Source organism: Mustela erminea, chromosome 6 (assembly GCF_009829155.1).
Source record: "Mustela erminea isolate mMusErm1 chromosome 6, mMusErm1.Pri, whole genome shotgun sequence".
Classification (NCBI taxonomy): Eukaryota; Metazoa; Chordata; class Mammalia; order Carnivora; family Mustelidae; genus Mustela; species Mustela erminea.
Genome location: NC_045619.1, coordinates 32916729 through 32937712, shown reverse-complemented (window position 1 = coordinate 32937712; position 20984 = coordinate 32916729). Strand labels below are relative to the sequence as shown.

The window sequence follows — 20984 nt, the reverse complement described above, 5'->3', positions numbered from 1 at the left end:
TTCAAACAGTGTCTTATTTGTTAAAAATTTTCCACTTAGTCTTTGAATAATTTTAGAAAGGTAAAAAGTGTTTTTCAGAGGTCATGGGTTGATTATTACAGATTAGGTTCATTTAGAAAAATGATAACTCATATTATCATGGTTTGAGTGAATTATTTTCTTCAGATGACATATATCATCTTTATGTACCCTAAATGTCATGAGAAATTTATTTGCTAACAATATATGCTATGATACACTTTATCTCTTGCACGTATAATGAGACATGTTTTGTTTAGTAGTTTTACAGCAAATGTTTTAAAAAATAGCTTCTTTGTCAGAAATTTATAATAAAACACTGTTGATTGTGAATATAGTTATGGAAATAAGGATATATAAAAACTCTACTCCTCTACTCCAAATGTATGCTAAGTTGGCACATCTGGTTCAATAAGACTTCATTTTTTTTTTTTAAAGAATCATATTCTCTGGCTAAAATTAACAAGTCAAAAAATGACAGATGCTGGCGAGGATGCGGAGAAAGAGGAACCCTCCTACACTGTTGGTGGGAATGCAAGCTGGAGCAACAACTCAGGAAAACAGCATGGAATTTCCTCAAAAAGCTGAAAATAGAACTACCCTATGACCCAGCAATTGCACGACTGGGTATTTACCCTAAAGATACAAATGTAGTGATCTAAAGGGGCACATGTACCTGAATGTTTAGAGCAGCAATGTCCACAATAGCCAAACTATGGAAAGAACCTAGATGTACATGTATGTACTTATATGTATATGTATATATACATGTATATATATGTATGTATGTATGTATATATAGATATGTACATACATACATACATATATATACACAATGTATGTGTGTGTGTGTGTGTGTGTATATATATATATAGATATATATATATACACATACAATGGAATACTATGCAGCCATCAAAAGAAATGAAATCTTGCCATTTGTGACGATGTGGATGGAACTAGAGGGTATTATGCTTAGCGAAATAAGTCAGTTGGAGAAAGACAACTATCATATGATCTCCCTGATTTGAGGAAGTAGAGATGCAACATGGGGGGTTTAGGGGGGAGGAAAAGAATAAATGAAAGAATATGGGATTGGGAGGGAGAGAAACCATAAGAGATTCTTAATCTCACAAAACAAACTGAGGGTTGCTGGGGGGAGGAGGTCGGGAGAGGGTGGTGGGGTTATGGACAGTGGGGAGAGTATGTGTTATGTTGACTGCTGTGAAGTGTGTAAAGCTGGCAATTCACAGACCTGTACCCCTGGGGATAAAAATACATTATATGCTTATAAAAAATTAAAAAAAAATTAATTAAAAAACAATGAGTTTTGGAACACTGGGGAAAAATTTAATTTAATTTTAAAAATAAAATACAAACAAACAAATAAATAAATAAAAATAAAGAATCACATTCTCTTTGGAAGACCCAGGTGTTGAATGTTCACATATATGAAACAACTTCAAAGACATAACTATTTAAAAATCATTTGGAGGTAATGCTATACCAAATAATTCATTTTTTAAATGGAAATGAATTATTTTCACTCTATAATTTCTTTTTGAAAGACTATTACATATGAATACACTCATATATAAAATGTATATTACATATTCAGGTATTTACATACAATTTTGAAATTATAAATAGTGTGGCATATACTTCTATATACTTATAAACACATAATTATATTAAATATAGCTATATTCACCATGAAACAAGTCAATCAGTGAGAAGGTATTATTTTTTACACTATTTAATACTAATCCTACCTGAATTTTGTATCCTTAACTTTACAAACCATCTCCAAAGAGGATACAAGACATTCTTAGTAATCTTTCCATCCTATGACATCGTTCTTTCTCACAATTCTGTCCATTCTTTTTTTTTTTTTTTTTAACGACTTTTGGCATTACATGACCTCTCTTACAACAAGTTTTTGAGCAAAATTCAAACTTTAGATCTTCAGCTAGGACTCCTTCCTGAACCTATTTCCAATTCTTGAATAGTGACTATTATTTCTAGGCAGATTTCCTGCTATTCACACAAACACAATGATTCTAAAACTACAGGTTGGTTTTCCATTCCAGCTCGCTGGTCCTTACAGTCTCATTTTTGGCGGGACTAGATCTCTAATTGCCAAGTTAAATCATCCAAAAGTTATTTGTCTCCTGCTTTCCCAAAGTCAGAAATATTCCAGGTGCTGTCTCACCTGCCACAATTTCTCTCTGCTGCCCCCCACTCCCCCATTCTCACTGCCATTATAAATGTTCAGGTTAAATACTTCCGGACGCTGATGGTTTTTCCTACCCACCTGCCATTCATCATTTGTTGCTGAAGTATCAGCCCCTGAACCGGAAGAGGGAAGCTAGTTGGTGAGTTCCGCTGCTGGGCTGGAAGTGAGAAGATCCACATTAGATGTCAGGATGCATTTCCGGGCAGGGGGCTGTCAGTCAGGTCAAGTTAGTGGGACAAAGGTAACAACAGGGCTTTGCTGTGTCACAGGACAGCAGTCAAGAAAGCTGCCTGCCAAGGGTCTCAGTCATCACAGTGGTAACACAATGCCCGGCGGTAAACCACGCGTTGGCAAAAGCACAGCCAGCCCTGTACTGAGGAGTCCATTCGGACTCGGACTTCCCTTGCCACCCAGACCCTAAGTATTATGCGGTGAAAACTGTATAGAGGCCGAATCCAGTTGGTCTATTTCAGTCCTGCTTTTTGCAAAATGGGGGAAGGGGAACCTAACGACTGTTAAGAACTATTTTACTTTTCAAGTTCTGGAATTAGCTGTACTTTATGTTGTACTTTGCATTTCCTGAGAAAGGACACTTGGAAAACAGCCAAGGAGCACTGGACAGGTAGAGAAGGCAGAGAATTTAAACAATTCTTTTGGACAAAACTACAATTTCTTCATCCTGTGTCCTACTTCTCCTTCCCATTCCTGAGATAAAATAACCAAAGCTTGCTGTTTTGTAATAATAAAAGTAGTTTTATATTAAAAGAAAAACAAAAACAGACTTCTTACAGGAAATACAAATGTCCTTGTGTCCACTATGGTGGGAGTCCCTGTTTCAGGTACTATCTCCCTTAGTTGCCTCTCTACCACCTATGTGTGCTGGACCCACACTAATCAGTGGGACTTGGAAGAAGGGCACCAGGAGCAGCAGAGAATCCATTGCAGGCCAGCACCACCCTTTTTGACTATATGAAAGGTATCCCCTGTTTGAGGACACTGAAGTTTATACAGGTTGTGACTTTGCCCCAGATCACCTAAACTGTTAGAAACACTGCAAAGTTGCCAACGCAAATAAGCTTAGATTGGTTGAGCCAGGAGTTTCAGGATTTCCTCTAATAACTGGAAGAAGAAGTACGAAACTTAGCAGCTTCATTCAGACAGTATCAAGATGGCGCCTCAGGGATCTGAGCTGCTACCTCCCAATGGCTTCCCTCTGACCTTTAACAAAGTTAAAACACTTACTCTTAATGTTTTGCTTGTATACAGTTCTGCATCTTTTACAATGCAAAAAGCAAGTGATCACAATTAAAGACTACAGATCAACTAACTTTGAAGATCGACAAGACTGACTTTCTCTGAATTTTGGATACATGGCAGTGTATGTGGTTGTAGGGACATAGCTCCACAGAAATGGGCTACATCCTTCCTCATAGATGCAACCCTGAAACTACTGCAACCACAATGAATACAAGTGGAAGAGCTGAAAACTTCCAGACAGTCCAGAAAAAAGTAGCTAAAAAATTAGATTTGCTTGGAGGTCAGGTAGATGGAGGTGGGGGTGTGGTAAGGATTAAGCAAAATTTAATAATAACCCTTTTTGGAATAGAGTTCAGAAGTTGCATCTACAGGTCAACTAAATGCAAAACAGCGAGTCAGGCAGGACAATACTTTTTTTTAGAAACAAATGTTCATACAATTTATTAGAACTTTTCATTCTACAAGTCTGGTGCTATCAAAGTTTTGTCACAGGGTTGAAGTCACCTATCTCTGAGCAATTTTAAATTAGGAGGATTTTTGAATACCCCATTTGAAACACAGGAAGATAGCTTCCTAGTGCTAAAACTTGAATAAGTTTGGCAAAACCTCTGGCTGAAGTTAGACCCTAGGTATGGAAACTAAATTTGCATGCAAATGGGATGGATCCAGCAGAACTTTGCAATTGCCAACACCGATGTCAGCATCCCTGTGTCTGAATATAGTTCCTGGGGAAATACAACAGAGCTCTAAGAGAACTTTGATGGACCCTTTTTTGGAAAACATGATTGAGCAGAATCAGGCCTGCATTAGAGGTAAAGCTGAGAAGTGAAAACCATTCTGCATGTTAGTTCTGGAATCCCTACCCCTGGTTAGAGACAGGGATTGAACTATTTAGAAGTATGTAAGGCCAAGAAGTGTTGAGACACTAAATTGTCTTATATGTGGACATGCTTTCCTACATAATTCCTTTCCTCCTTAGGCTCATTCTGTGTATCAGTTTAAGAAAAGTACTGTTCTTTACATTTGCCTCACATTTTAATCTCCATGGATTTGCTCTCTTTTATTTCTAACTTCCACTTATTGAAATTCAATTTTAGATCACCAAAATGTTGCCTTCTTGCTGAAGATTTCTCTGAACCCCATTTTCAGTCAAGTTTGGTTTTCACTTTCTTGAACTCTTACCATTTTATCTCTACTTCTCTTAATTTACTTAATACTTTCTAATTTTTTAAAAAAATATTTTATCTATTTGACAGTTTATTTGACACAGAAAGAGAAAGAGATCATAAGTAGGCAGAGAGGCAGCCAGAGAGAGAGGGGTCCCCTCCTGAGCAGAGAGCCTGATGTGGGGCTCGATCCCTGGACCCTGAGATCATGACCTGAGCTGAAGGCAGAGGCTTAACCCAACAAGCTATCCAGGTGACCCTACTTTCTACTTCTTGATAGTGTTTTTATATGTTTTATTTCTCTTTGGATTCTGAGCTTCTTGTATGTGGAATATTTTTTAAAAACTTCTTATGTGGTGCCTGTGTGGTTCAGTTGGTTAAGTATCTGACTCTTGATCTCCTCTTAGGCCTGGCTCTCAGGGTCATGAGTTCAAGCCTCAGACTGGACTCCATTCTGGGTGTGGAACCTACATAAAAACCAGAAGAAACAAAAAATCATATCACTTTCATACTTGGAGAAGTGTCTTTTTTTTTTTTTTTTTTTGAAGGACAAACAACTACTGGTGTGTGTGCATTGCATTACAGAAATCTTGAACTTGAGGCTATGAGAAAACTACAAGTCAATGAAATTGGTTATTTCTTTCCCACACCACTCTCACATCTCATCTAAGAGCTTCCCTGCCATGACCTAGACCTACAATGTAATCTGTAGGCATTTTGGTTGCAAAATGCAAAACTTAACGTTGTCCGTTATCAAAGCACCATAGACTCTTCTGTGTTTATTTTATAATTTAAGTGAAACATAAGGATAAAGCTACTTGTTAGTTTTAGTATTTGGTGGATTGAAATGTTTCACAACCAAGATAAATCAAGATCTTTTAGAATATTTAAGAAATGCAGCAGCAAAAATAATAATAATAATAATAATAATAGTAATGTTGACACTGTGGATGCTTTGAAGAACACTAGCAAAATAGAGTTAATTAGTTTGTGCCAGGAGAGCCCGAGACAGACGTAATCTGATTTAATATCAGAAATCAGATATGGTGGAAAGTTTTAGAAGCCACATAATTTTGGGGCAGATATTTGGATCTGTTGGACCACCTGCTTATCTATACTACCTCACACATATGCACATATATGTATAGAAATAAAGACTCTGACATTGTAACACTATAAATATGTATTTCGAATAATTACTCATGGACACAGACAAAGTATTCGTTGCACGAATACTTCATTATTTTTCTTCTTGGGAAGACACTGTGGAAATTTTTGTGCTAGTTTTGATCAGCTCAGGAAAAATGGTCATTTATTAAAAAACTGATGCTGATATGAAGTGACAAGTGAATTATTATACCACAGAGCTCTTTGCTTAGAGTGCATATGCTTGTGCATGTTACCACAAATTCATCATGTTTCTAGAATGTTACTTGGACTGTATGCAACAAACCACCAAATGTTAATGAGATCAGTTCTCTCTCTAGCTCTTTAGGGTAAAATCACATGTCCCCAGTGCAAACTATTCCATGGCTATATGAAAGATTGGGAAAAAGGGAACCCATATCTCATCTGAATGAATGTGGCTACATTGTCTATCCCAAGGCCCTAAGCCTTCGTTCACATTTTATTTAATAGTCTATTTTTAAATCAACAAATGCAAAAGTAAAATTACATTCTCACGTTCTCCAAATCCTATGGGCTTGTAGACAACACTTAACCCCACATTAAGGAAAATCATGAAAGAAGTCTTGGATCAACTGTTCATCTGTCTGACATGTGCCTTTATGTGTATCTGACTTGCTTGGCTTGCCTTTTTTAATGCTTGCCCAATTTGTTTTTCTACTTTGTGGAAGGCTGCACACACCCTTAGGGCAGTATTCAGTACTTTCTGATGAAAAGAAAGAATGTTGCTGACATAGCAAAAGCTTCAGGAAGTCACAAAAATGAGAAGGGTTTTACAAAACTGATTATCTTTACATTTTGTACAACGAGCTCAGAAGTTGATGGAAAATGTAACTGTTTTTTAATGTAAGATTTTTTTCTTACAGTGTCAAGTTGTATGGTCTACTTGTAGCTATAGGTAGTAGCAAAGTAGAAAATTATAGTCTAGATTATTCCTTAGGGTTCACAGGGATGACCAGCAAGATTTATTTTCTGGTTTACTTTAAGGAGATAGAAACACAGAAAATTTGTGACATTGACAAATGGGAGGTTTCCTGTCACTGATTATTAAAATAGTAAAACTTGGGATGCCTGGGTGGCTCAGTTGGTTAAGCAGCTGCCTTCGGCTCAGGTCATGATACCGGCGTTCCGGGATCGAGTCCCACATCGGGCTCCTTGCTCCGCAGGGAGCCTGCTTCTCCCTCTGACTCTGCCTTCCACTCTGTCTGCCTGTGCTCGCTCTCGCTCGCTCTCTCTCTGACAAATAAATAAATAAAATCTTAAAAAAAAAAAAATAAAATAAATAAAATAGTAAAACTTGAGATGAGGATTGGGAAGAAAGAAAAATCTTTTCAACACGTGAGCTAAGACCAGAAACATTCAGTATTTACTGACTCCTTTTTTAGACTATCATTCTCTTATAGGTTTTGAGTTTCTTTCCCTTGAGCTGAGAAAGGCTGGCTGGAGTGGAAACCATAATGGCCAACATGGAACTAAGCACTTTAGCAAGAGTATAGGGGCTAGTACTTTGGCAAATTGTGGTCATGCGAGTTGTTTTGAGTTGTGGTGCGGAAGAAAGTGATGATGATGATGATGATGATGATAACTGACTCATTCAGAGGGCTGTAAACCCTCTGTGCAGTCTTCCACAAAAAGGTAGAGGGGCACGTGGGTGGCTTAGGTGGTTGAGCATCTGGCTCTGGATTTCTGCTGGAGTCATGAACTTAGGGTCATGGGATTGAGCCCTGTGTCAAGCTCCACTCCACAGGGAGTCTGCTGGAGGTTCTCTCTCTCTCCCCCTTACTCTGCTCCTCCCCCTGCTCTTGTTCTCTCTCCCTCTAAAATAAAAAAATCTTTAAAAAAGAAACTCATGAGGTAGATAAGAATACATTTTGTGATTATTCTCACATTACAAATAAGGACAGTAAAGATCAGATAGATTAAGTGATGTGCCCAGGAACAGTATATACTTGCTATATAGGTATGATAAATGACAGGTTTTCAAATCCCTGACTTTTTATACATTTGAGTATATGCAAACAGTTTATCAGAAAGACCTAAAAATTAGGTGCTTCCAAATCAAGCTAAATTTGGTGTAAAGAAATGATATTAAAGCATATTAATAATCATATTTCTATCATTAATATGAGAAGATAATACACAGATGATTTTCCCCCAAAGGGATCATGCAAGCATTTATGCATAATTATTAGAATAGTATTAAAGTCTATAATACATTGTCTTAATAAAATTTCTACACATTCTTATATGGGAATAGATCAGGTGAACTGTAACTTGAATTCAGTAATGCCAAATATCAATTTAAGTGGATAAATATGATATATGCATAAATATTATATCAGTTAAATAATATGCTTAAAGTAATTGTTTTCCTCTTTATGAATTGTTTTTCCCAAGTTTGTTATTAGATTCTAAAATCAGAATGAATGAGTCTGTGATAGATAATCCATTACCAGTTATGTTTCCTTTCATTCAAGCACATATAAAGTTCAACCTTTTCAATACAAGATACCACGTATCTTGTTAGACAATGCAAGTTAACTGCAATTTCATATCTAGCCTAACTAGAACAGGGGAAAAAAAATAAAAAACAAAAAACCTTATCAAGGAAGTAAAATAAAAGCACATATCATGTTTGGAAATACTTTCTTGGTGGCTGTTATCAAGAAGTTTTAGAATTATCATTAAGTGATGGTTTAATCTGTGTTGCCCTAGATGTTACATATTGCTTTTGACTTTCAATGTTTCCTGAAGTTTCACTATCACATGAAATTGTGCTAGAGAGAACAGATTAATAAATTCATTTTCTTGCACCGCTGTTTAGTGCAAGGTAAATGGAAAGTAAATTACATCCATAAAGTGTTAGAATATGACATTAGACATGTGTGCTTATGTAGAAACATGAAACACAGAAAGAAGGAAGTTGCCTTGTCTGCTTGGAAGTTGATACCTTCAGGAAATGCTCCATAGGTGAGAGGATGGCAGATGGAGTAGGATAAGGGTGAGGAAGATTCCAAATAGGGGTCCAGTAGAGAGCAGCATGTCTTATAACATTTGTTTTTGAAGTTATTTTTTTTCTCCTTTCTTAAAATCTTACAGTCATCTAAGCAGAAACAGTACACATTAATAAACGAAATGCTCTTGTCTCATAACTGCCACTTGCAAAAGCTCTCTTTATTTTCCAGGGGCAAAATGATTTGTAAAGTCAAGTATTTTTTCTTCTTAAAAATACTTTCAGATATAGATGAATTAAGAGCCAAGAATGGAGAGACATGGTGGAAGGCTGCAGATCTTCTTTTGCCTAGTTGTGATTCTGAACTTAAGAAACCAATAGGGAGGGGAGAAGTCAAGATGGCGGAGAAGTAGCAGGCTGAGATTGCTTCAGCTAGCCAGAGATCAGCTAGATAGCTTATCTAAAGATTGCAAACACCTGAAAATCCATCGGCAGATCGAAGAGAAGAAGAACAGCAATTCTGGAAACAGAAAAACAACCACTTTCTGAAAGGTGTTTTCTTTTTTTTTTTAATTCTTTTCTTTTCTTTTTTTTTTCTTTTTCTTTTTTCTTTTTTTTTCTTTCTTCCTTATGGAACGTCTTTTTATCCCCTTTCTCCCCCCTCACGATTTTGGATCTCTTCTAATTTGGTTAAAGCATATTTTCCTGGGGTTGTTGCCACCCTTTTAGTATTTTACTTGCCCCTTCATATACTCTTCTCTGGACAAAATGACAAGACGGAAAAATTCAACACAAAAAAAAGAACAAGAGGCAGTACCGAAGGCTAGGGACCTAATCAATACAGACATTGGTAATATGTCAGATCTAGAGTTCAGAATGACAATTCTCAAGGTTCTAGCCGGGCTCGAAAAAGGCATGGAAGATATTAGAGAAACCCTCTCGAGAGATATAAAAGCCCTTTCTGGAGAAATAAAAGAACTAAAATCTAACCAAGTTGAAATCAAAAAAGCTATTAATGAGGTGCAATCAAAAATGGAGGCTCTCACTGCTAGGATAAATGAGGCAGAAGAAAGAATTAGTGATATGAAAGACCAAATGACAGAGAATAAAGAAGCTGAGCAAAAGAGGGACAAACAGCTACTGGACCACGAGGGGAGAATTCGAAAGATAAGTGACACCATAAGACGAAACAACATTAGAATAATTGGGATTCCAGAAGAAGAAGAAAGAGAGAGGGGAGCAGAAGGTATACTGGAGAGAATTATTGGGGAGAATTTCCCCAATATGGCAAAGGGAACGAGCATCAAAATTCAGAAGGTTCAGAGAACGCCCCTCAAAATCAATAAGAATAGGCCCACACCCCGTCACCTAATAGTAAAATTTACAAGTCTCAGTGACAAAGAGAAAATCCTGAAAGCAGCCCGGGAAAAGAAGTCTGTAACATACAATGGTAAAAATATTAGATTGGCAGCTGACTTATCCACAGGGACCTGGCAGGCCAGAAAGAGCTGGCATGATATTTTCAGAGCACTAAACGAGAAAAACATGCAGCCAAGAATACTATATCCAGCCAGGCTATCATTGAAAATAGAAGGAGAGATTAAAAGCTTCCAGGACAAACAACAACTGAAAGAATTTGCAAACACCAAACCAGCTCTACAGGAAATATTGAAAGGGGTCCTCTAAGCAAAGAGAGAGCCTACAAGTGGTAGATCAGAAAGGAACAGAGACCATATACAGTAACAGTCACCTTACAGGCAATACAATGGCACTAAATTCATATCTCTCAATAGTTACCCTGAATGTTAATGGGCTAAATGCCCCTGTCAAAAGACACAGGGTATCAGAATGGATAAAAAAACAAAACCCATCTATATGTTGCCTCCAAGAAACTCATTTTAAGCCCAAAGACACCTCCAGATTTAAAGTGAGGAGGTGGAAAAGAATTTATCATGCTAATAGACATCAGAAGAAAGCAGGAGTGGCAATCCTTATATCAGATCAATTAGATTTTAAGCCAAAGACTATAATAAGAGATGAGGAAGGACACTATATCATACTCAAAGGGTCTGTCCAACAAGAAGATCTAACAATTTTAAATATCTATGCCCCCAACGTGGGAGCAGCCAACTATATAAACCAATTAATAACAAAATCAAAGAAACACATCAACAATAATACAATAATAGTAGGGGACTTTAACACTCCCCTCACTGAAATGGACAGATCATCCAAGCAAAAGATCAGCAAGGAAATAAAGGCCTTAAATGACACACTGGACCAGATGGACATCACAGATATATTCAGAATATTTCATCCCAAAGCAACAGAATACACATTCTTCTCTAGTGCACATGGAACATTCTCCAGAATAGATCACATCCTCGGTCCTAAATCAGGACTCAACCGGTATCAAAAGATTGGGATCATTCCCTGCATATTTTCAGACAACAATGCTCTAAAGCTAGAACTCAACCACAAAAGGAAGTTTGAAAAGAACCCAAATACATGGAGACTAAACAGCATCCTTCTAAAGAATGAATGGGTCAACCGGGAAATTAAAGAAGAATTGAAAAAAATCATGGAAACAAATGATAATGAAAATACAACGGTTTAAAATCTGTGGGACACAACAAAGGCAGTCCTGAGAGGAAAATATATAGCGGTACAAGCCTTTCTCAAGAAACAAGAAAGGTCTCAACCTAACCTAACCCTACACCTAAAGGAGCTGGAGAAAGAACAAGAAAGAAACCCTAAGCCAAGCAGGAGAAGAGAAATCATAAAGATCAGAACAGAAATCAATGAAATAGAAACCAATAAAACATAGAACAAATCAACGAAACTAGGAGCTGGTTCTTTGAAAGAATTAATAAAATTGATAAACCCCTGGCCCGACTTATCAAAAAGAAAAGAGAAAGGACCCAAATAAATAAAATCATGAATGAAAGAGGAGAGATCACAACTAACACCAAAGAAATACAAACTATTATAAGAACATACTATGAGCAACTCTACGCCAATAAATTTGACAATCTGGAAGAAATGGATGCATTCCTAGAAACATATAAACTACCACAACTGAACCAGGAAGAAATAGAAAGCCTGAACAGACCCATAACCAGTAAGGAGATTGAAACAGTCATTAAAAATCTCCAAACAGGGCGCCTAGGTGGCTCAGTGGGTTAAGCTGCCTTCGGCTCAGGTCATGATCTCAGGGTCCTGGGATCGAGGCCCGCATCGGGCTCTCTGCTCAGCAGGGAGCCTGCTTCTCTCTCTCTCTGCCTGCCTCTCCATCTACTTGTGATTTCTCTCTGTCAAATAAATAAATAAATAAATCTTTAAAAAAAAAAAAAAATCTCCAAACAAACAAAAGCCCAGGGCCAGACGGCTTCCCGGGGGAATTCTACCAAACATTTAAAGAAGAACTAATTCCTATTCTCCTGAAACTGTTCCAAAAAATAGAAATGGAAGGAAAACTTCCAAACTCATTTTATGAGGCCAGCATCACCTTGATCCCAAAACCGGACAAGGATCCCACCAAAAAAGAGAGCTATAGACCGATATCCTTGATGAACACAGATGCGAAAATACTCAACAAAATACTAGCCAATAGGATTCAACAGTACATTAAAAAGATTATTCACCACTACCAAGTGGGATTTATTCCAGGGCTGCAAGGTTGGTTCAACATCCGCAAATCAGTCAATGTGATACAACACATCAATAAAAGAAAGAACAAGAACCATATGATACTCTCAATAGATGCTGAAAAAGCATTTGACAAAGTACAGCATCTTCAAAGTGTAGGGATAGAGGGCACATACCTCAATATCATCAAAGCCATCTATGAAAAACCCACCGCAAATATCATTCTCAATGGAGAAAAACTGAAAGCTTTTCTGCTAAGGTCAGGAACACGGCAGGGATGTCCATTATCACCACTGCTATTCAACATAGTACTAGAAGTCCTAGCCTCAGCAATCAGACAACAAAAGGAAATTAAAGGCATCCAAATCGGCAAAGAAGAAGTCAAATTATCACTCTTCGCAGATGATATGATACTATATGTGGAAAACCCAAAAGACTCCACTCCAAAACTGCTAGAACTTATACAGGAATTCAGTAAAGTGTCAGGATATAAAATCAATGCACAGAAATCAGTTGCATTTCTCTACACCAACAGCAAGACAGAAGAAAGAGAAATTAAGGAGTCAATCCCATTTACAATTGCACCCAAAACCATAAGATACCTAGGAATAAACCTAACCAAAGAGACACAGAATCTATACTCAGAAAACTATAAAGTACTCATGAAAGAAATTGAGGAAGACACAAAGAAATGGAAAAATGTTCCATGCTCCTGGATTGGAAGAATAAATATTGTGAAAATGTCTATGTTACCTAAAGCAATCTACACATTTAATGCAATTCCTATCAAAGTACCATCCATCTTTTTCAAAGAAATGGAACAAATAATGCTAAAATTTATATGGAACCAGAAAAGACCTCGAATAGCCAAAGGGATATTGAAAAAGAAAGCCAACGTTGGTGGCATCACATTTCTGGACTTCAAGCTCTATTACAAAGCTGTCGTCATCAAGACAGCATGGTACTGGCACAAAAACAGACACATAGATCAATGGAACAGAATAGAGAGCCCAGAAATAGACCCTCAACTCTACGGTCAACTAATCTTTGACAAAGCAGGAAAGAATGTCCAATGGAAAAAAGACAGCCTCTTCAATAAATGGTGCTGGGAAAATTGGACAGCCACATGCAGAAAAATGAAATTGGACCATTTCCTTACACCACACACAAAAATAGACTCAAAATGGATGAAGGACCTCAATGTGCGAAAGGAATCCATCAAAATCCTTGAGGAGAACACAGGCAGCAACCTCTTTGACCTCTGCCGCAGCAACATCTTCCTAGGAACAACGCAAAAGGCAAGGGAAGCAAGAGCAAAAATGAACTATTGGGATTTCATCAAGATCAAAAGCTTTTGAACAGCAAAGGAAACAGTTAACAAAATCAAAAGACAACTGACAGAATGGGAGAAGATATTTGCAAACGACATATCAGATAAAGGACTAGTGTCCAGAATCTATAAAGAACTTAGCAAACTCAACACCCAAAGAACAAATAATCCAATCAAGAAATGGGCAGAGGATATGAACAGACATTTCTGCAAAGAAGACATCCAGATGGCCAACAGACACATGAAAAAGTGCTCCATATCACTCGGCATCAGGGAAATACAAATCAAAACCACAATGAGATATCACCTCACACCAGTCAGAATGGCTAAAATCAACAAGTCAGGAAATGACAGATGCTGGCGAGGATGCGGAGAAAGGGGAACCCTCCTACACTGTTGGTGGGAATGCAAGCTGGTGCAGCCACTCTGGAAAACAGCATGGAGGTTCCTCAAAATGTTGAAAATAGAACTGCCCTATGACCCAGCAATTGAACTTTCGGGTATTTACCCTAAGGATACAAACGTAGTGATCCAAAGGGGCACATGCACCCGAATGTTTATAGCAGCAATGTCCACAATAGCCAAACTATGGAAAGAACCTAGATGTCCATCAACAGATGAATGGATCAAGAAGATGTGGTATATATACACAATGGAATACTATGCAGCCATCAAAAGAAATGAAATCTTGCCATTTGCGACAACATGGATGGAACTAGAGCGTATCATGCTTAGCGAAATAAGTCAAGCAGAGAAAGACAACTATCATATGATCTCCCTGATATGAGGAAGTGGTGATGCAACATGGGGGCTTAAGTGGGTAGGAGAAGAATAAATGAAACAAGATGGGATTGGGAGGGAGACAAACCATAAGTGACTCTTAATCTCACAAAACAAACTGAGGGTTGCTGGGGGGAGGGGGTTTGGGAGAAGGGGGTGGGATTATGGACATTGGGGAGGGTATGTGCTTTGGTGAGTGCTGTGAAGTGTGTAAACCTGGTGATTCACAGACCTGTACCCCTGGGGATAAAATATATGTTTATAAAAAATAAAAAATTAATTAAAAAAAAAAAAGAAACCAATAGGAATTAGAGGTTCTCATATTGAAATTGAATCTGAACAGTAAAGCTGGACTTTGTATTCAATACTGCAAAGCTTAGGTGCCTGGGTAGCTCAGTCGGTTGAGCTTCAGACTCTAGATTTCAGTTCAGGTCACGGTCTTAAGGGTCTTGGGATTGGATTGAGTCTTGTGTCAGGCTCTGGGCTCAGCAGGGAGTCTGTTTCGAGATTCTCTCTATCTACCCCTCCCCAAACTCTCGTGCCTCAGTGCCCTCTCTCTCAAATAAGGAAGTAAATCATAGAACAAAAATAACAAAAAAAAAAACCCTCCTCAATTTCCTCCTAAAATTTAATAAAGTCTGACCTTCCTTTTGTCTTCAGACTTGCCTGTGGTTTACCATAGTTTGTGTCGAATTGCAGTTCTTCCACTATTTCCAAATAGACTCAAAATAAATATTATATAATACATACACACTACAAAGTTCAGTTCTCTTTCACACCTTTGAAGTTTCTAGACTCAAGAAATATATTAATAGAACTGTATCTAATGTTCAATTAGAACACATTAGTCCTTGTTTATAGCCACAAGAAGTGGGAACTGAATATCATCCATTCACAAACTGTTTATGCTTATGATGACTATAACATTTACATAGTTTGGCGTTTACAAGGATAAGTGCCAATGAATTTTGGTTTTGGTTTATTCCCATCAGAAAGGTAGAGTTGAGGTGGGTAACTTACAGATTACTGCTATATCAAGAAATTTGAGAAATGAATTTTTTTCTGTATCTTTAAAAGTCTTCCTAAATGAAAATGTTCAATATAATTTGTCAATAAATCACCTCCACATATTCTCTTTTATCTAAGACCTAAAAGTGTTCTTGATGTGTATTTATTTATTAGTCTTATATATGTGAAATTTTAACTATGTAAAAATGCATAGAGAAAAACAAAGAACTACAATGACATTAATATTGGTTATATGTGTTTCATACAAATATGAGTGGCTATTACTTCCTTATACTCATCTATACTTCCTAATGTTCTGTAATAGACATATAACACATTTGAAACAACATATTTGTTTCAAAAAGCAACTAAAATTCTACATATATTTTTAAAAATATGCAAAAAGCATGAAGTAAAAATGCTAGAACGTATTAGTTCTGAAGGCAAAAAATGTGTTCTGAGCTGAGGAATATTTCAATCTTTCTCTTTTTGTATTTTGTAAAATTACTGTTCACATATTAATTTATGAAAGATACAGTTTTCATTTCTAAAAAGACTCATAACTGTACTTCAGTATCTAAATGGACAACTTAGGCCATAAAATTCTACATCATAGTTCTAGACAGATCATAATTTCAGGTCGACCAGAAGTGCTAATTCAGATATAAGAAGACAAATATCATTAACCATTCTGTAGCCTGCTCTTGATGAAATTGAAATAATCATTTCTATAGTTAAATGCTCAAATGGAAAGCCTGTAGGTATCTGTGGCCTAAGGATTCTTATAGCAATAGTATAACTGACATTTGAAAAAATATATTGTAAATCTAAATTTTACTCATTTATTTTGTTATCAGAAATCTTAAAAAATTATAATATATCAGTTTAATTTTTTTTTAATTACCAGATTCCTAAGGTTAGGATTAAACCTACTAATATTAACAGTTGTATAACAAATTAGTTCATCTGGTTTACCCTCAAATGAAAATAGAAGCAAAACTTTGTCTTTTCCCTGTGGCTACTGATTTCTTAAAATAGATTAAGTAATTTAAAATAAATAAATAAATTTAAATCTAGATTCATTACTAGTTCCTTAAACATAATTTTTATACTAACCTTTCAGTCTCTCTTCCTTTTCATTCTCCGTGGTAGGAATTACTTTATTGATTAGGAAGCTATGGCCTGAGTGCATAATGAAAATCTGTAATGAAAAACTCATTTGAGAAAGAAATTAATAATTTCAACAGTGAAATCCAATTTTCCTATGTTCATTCTTGTAATCTATTTTGCATTATTTCCCATGTGTACCCTGAATATCACCGACTCATGGCATTGTGCAGATAATCGATTAAAATGAAAGAATTGCATAAAATATGTTTCCTCAAGGCTAACCTCCAGCTCTTTTATATTAAAATAATTATATTTCTATATTCAATAGCTATTGAATTTAACAGTTTTGAAAATATATTCATTGTTGAGAAATTTATAGAATAATATTTTCATATGTTGTTTCAGGAATTCCATAATTTATTGAAGAAAATAGTCTATTAACTAAGAAACCACTAAAAAAAATCTACATGTTAGGGAAATATATTATATGCCAGACACTGCGCTACAGGACTTTTTACATGCACTATATATGTTAAGTCCTCCTAGGACTTTGATAACTAGATACTAGGGATATCTATTTTTTAATCAAGAAAAAAGGCCTTAGGGAATGTTTAACAAACTTGTCCAGGTTCACATAATGGTTTAGATTCAAACCAAATATTTTATATATATAGTATATAGTATTTTTATAATATACATTATATACATGGTGATAAATTAGAAATACTGCTTATAATACTATAGATATATTCTGTGGTTGTGATGGCATGTATATGTTCCTAAATCTTATGTTTTTGCTAACATAAAAATTAAAGAAGAAAAACTAATGCTAAAATAAGCAAGGTAAGTATTCAAATTCCATTCATAAAGAGGAAGATATAAAGAGAAACTATATCGCTTTCATTGTTTAATTACATAGTAATGCGGGAGTGTAAGAGAAATAGAAGCAGTGAAATTTTCCTCCACCCCAAAGTTGCTATCAGAAATAACCAGTTCCCTCCATAATTTAATTTTTCAGGACTTTTCTGCACACACACAGACAGCACACACACATCTACTTAAAATAACACAAATTCACTGAACCACATTATGTGTATTGTTTGTGTCTTTTTGTTTCTTAACATATGTTGGAGATCTTTACGTGTCAGTTCAAATAGGGTTCTATATTATTTAAAATTGCTGAATCATCTAATTGCAACATTTATTTGACCCTCACACATACATCTGTAAGTTTTTTTCTAAATATTCTCTATTACAAAATATACTACAGTGATATAGTGAAAATTCTTATAGCATTTTGTGTGATTTTTTGATATAATCTATGAATGAAAAGCTGGGTTAAAGAGTAGCTACATTTATGATACATACTGCTAACCCTCTTTAACCTTGTAATATATCCCTGTGTACTGAACGTAACAGTATTAGAACTGGTTCTGTGTTTCTTGTCAGCATTTCAAATAGATCTTCCCGCCTCCCAATAAATTTAAGCAGATCTGAGAGATTGCTGTTGACAGCTTAGTTAAATAAGCTTTCTTAGCTCTTCCAATCTGTGTGTTTATAATTCTTCCAGAGCCAGAGACATTACTAAAAAGGACCCTTTCCAACTGAAGTAACAACAATGCATTTAAGTATGGTGCCATTTACTGAGTAGAAGGTGATCTCCATAGAACATATTCATGTTTCCATCTGCATTGAACTTGGTTTCTTAAAATCATTATTAATGAGTTCTCAGTATATTATAAATAAATATGTCCATCTTCTTAAAAATAGTAACAAGGCAGAGCTATCATGAACCATTATTAAGAAACTCTCAGGAAATGGAGGATTTTATCTTTGAAACTACACACCCCACCTCATAAGCAAACTGAACATATAGCATCCTAACAGGAGATGAAGGGGCTGCAAAAAGACCCTTGGCAAGCATTTTCATAGGTATTTTTCTGACTATTGGCTTTGCTGATAATTAAGCATTAAAAGACTTCTCCTATCTTCCATGTATCCTCAGAAACCATGTCTAGTGACTAAATCGAAATATCCTAGCAACAAGCATTATTTAGAGATAATTAGACATTTTTGTATTTTTCAATACCTTTATTAGATTTTTATTTTGTGAAAATCATAATTTAGAAATCACCTATTTCTCATTTGTACTCCATTGGCTACTCTAATATTTAATTAATTATTTAAATCAAATCATATAGTATATATACTTTATTTCTTGTTGAGAATTTTTGGATGTTTTTCCATAAAATTCATATGGTGAAAAACATTAATCGAGAATGTAAGTCTTTAGAGACTACACATTTTAACTATTTCCTAGTCAGTTAATAATGCTGGCCCAGTAGTGAAATATTCTGGTAAATGGGAAATTATGCATTTCAACAATTAGCCAAAACTTGGAATTTATGTGAATACCTCTTACACTGAAACTATGTTAAACGTAGCCATGTTTTATAATTTGTAAGAGTTTCGAATCTTCCTGTGCTCCATGGCCATCCATAAAGATTTTAGTATAATTTTCCAGAGATTTGACTAATGCTAAAATTCACTTCACTTTGCTAAGCACATCTTTGAAATAACAGTCTTAGACTTTAATGTGCTTATTAATTTTTTTCTTGAAGAATGTTGGCTATGTGCAACAATACTTCATCAACATAAAAATATATATGTAGTTAGTAGTGGCATATAATCAGTATAATATTTGATTTTATACATTCTTGAGTGACCTAAGATATATAAATTTTCCAGTCCTTAAAAGCAAGTGTATCTAGTCCAGAACCATCAAACACGTGCTGTTAAAACTCTTCCATCAAGTGCCATCTCTAAAGAATATCTTATATCCTTCATATCCCTCTGTCACACTCTGCAGTCCTTCCTTAAAACAAATCTGACCATGTCATTCTCAAGCATGAGACATTCCATAATTCCATTTACCGATGGTACAAAGTTCAAATTCTTGTGCATGTCATTAACATCTGTCACTTTCTTTTGCCTTAATAGATGACAATACGCTACCCCAACAACGTGTTCTATGCCTGCTCAAAGACTCTCCACTCCTCCACTGCAGTAGCTCAAATGCTGCTCCTTCTTCGCAACATTGCCTGATTTTCCTTCTCCTATGTAGAAGTGATCAGTATTTTTTGAGTCCCTTTGTGTAACTTGTCCATTATATCAGCTTTAACCCCTTTATGGGTGCGATTATTCCTTTATGCAATTTTTCCCTTAATACACTATGGGCTCACTGAAGGCAAAGTATTTACTGAGGAAAATGTATACCTCAGAGATGATCTGGAACATTTTTGAGTGGATTTTTAATAGATGAATTTGCCATTTGAGAACACAGACAAAAACATCTCTTTAATTAAAATTTAAGAAACTGTTAGTGGCGCTTCAAAGAAAATGTTTCTAATTACAAGACACCATTTTATTAATTTGTTTGCTATGTTGTATACAAAAGTGTGGATGGGAGTATGATCTCGAGGGGAGGTTCTGGGAGTTGGGAACAGGATGATTGCATTAAAACAAAAGACTCTGGTGAAGGAAGTAAGAGGGAAAAAGCCATATTATGGCCATAAACAGGTAGATATGACCTATGATTTCTCATCACACACTGTCATTTATCTATATTTTCACTCTGCATGTAATTATTGAAAATTTTTACTATTGTAGTTTTGATCATTCAAACTGGAGTACCAAGCACTGTGTTTTCAATTTTGTAATTATTGCCTGCAGTACTTAACATAGTCAGAGTCATATGCTTAGCACTTTAAAAGACTGAAGTAATTAAAGACAAGAAGTAGTGAAATACCTGATCTTTTTAATGAACAATGGTACAAACATTAAAAGCTGATCTCCAAGCTTATATATAACCAGCATATTGAGGTTTTAGTAACTGCTGGCTCAGTGTTAAGAATTTTATGTGCTATATAATTCATCTGATCGTCAGAGAAAACTTGTGAGATAGGCACCATTAATATCTTTGTCATTTTACACATGTGGAAACAAGTTTATTTCTTCAAGATACGCAGTCTGGAAGAGATGCAGTGGGGAACTCAGAGGCAGCTGAATTCAGAACCCAGGATCTTAACCACAACATATTCTTCCTTCTCTGAATTTGGGATGAAAGGAGTTTCCTGTTTATTTCAGCATAGAATGGCATATCACAAAAGTTTTATTATGTACATTTTTGAGGTTGGAGATTAATCTGGAAAAGGAAAAATGAGTTAACATGAGAAAAATAGGCTTAATTAGTTAGCCCTTAAACCTGGAGACATGGGAAAATCAGTCTGAGTG

The 20984-nt window shown here is 35.8% G+C and overlaps 1 protein-coding gene across 15 annotated transcripts in view; it reads right to left on the bottom strand.

Annotated features, from left to right (window-relative positions):
- The window catches only part of MGAT4C (MGAT4 family member C), a 729258-nt gene that overhangs the window by 18677 nt on the left and 689597 nt on the right, over positions 1-20984 (bottom strand). For 6 of the 15 annotated variants that reach the window (XM_032346837.1, XM_032346835.1, XM_032346832.1 and 3 more), the window contains 3 exons: positions 20874-20895; positions 16698-16782; positions 2333-2411 (listed from right to left, as the gene is read on the bottom strand). The exons of 2 other annotated variants lie outside the window; for them this stretch is intronic. In XM_032346837.1, coding sequence (XP_032202728.1) covers positions 2333-2411; positions 16698-16773 — 155 coding nt within the window. In that variant the 5' untranslated portion in view covers positions 16774-16782; positions 20874-20895. Of the gene's footprint in view, positions 1-2332; positions 2422-16697; positions 16783-20873; positions 20896-20984 lie in introns of those variants that run through there. 7 more of the 15 variants (XM_032346840.1, XM_032346838.1, XM_032346839.1 and 4 more) reach the window with 4 other exon arrangements.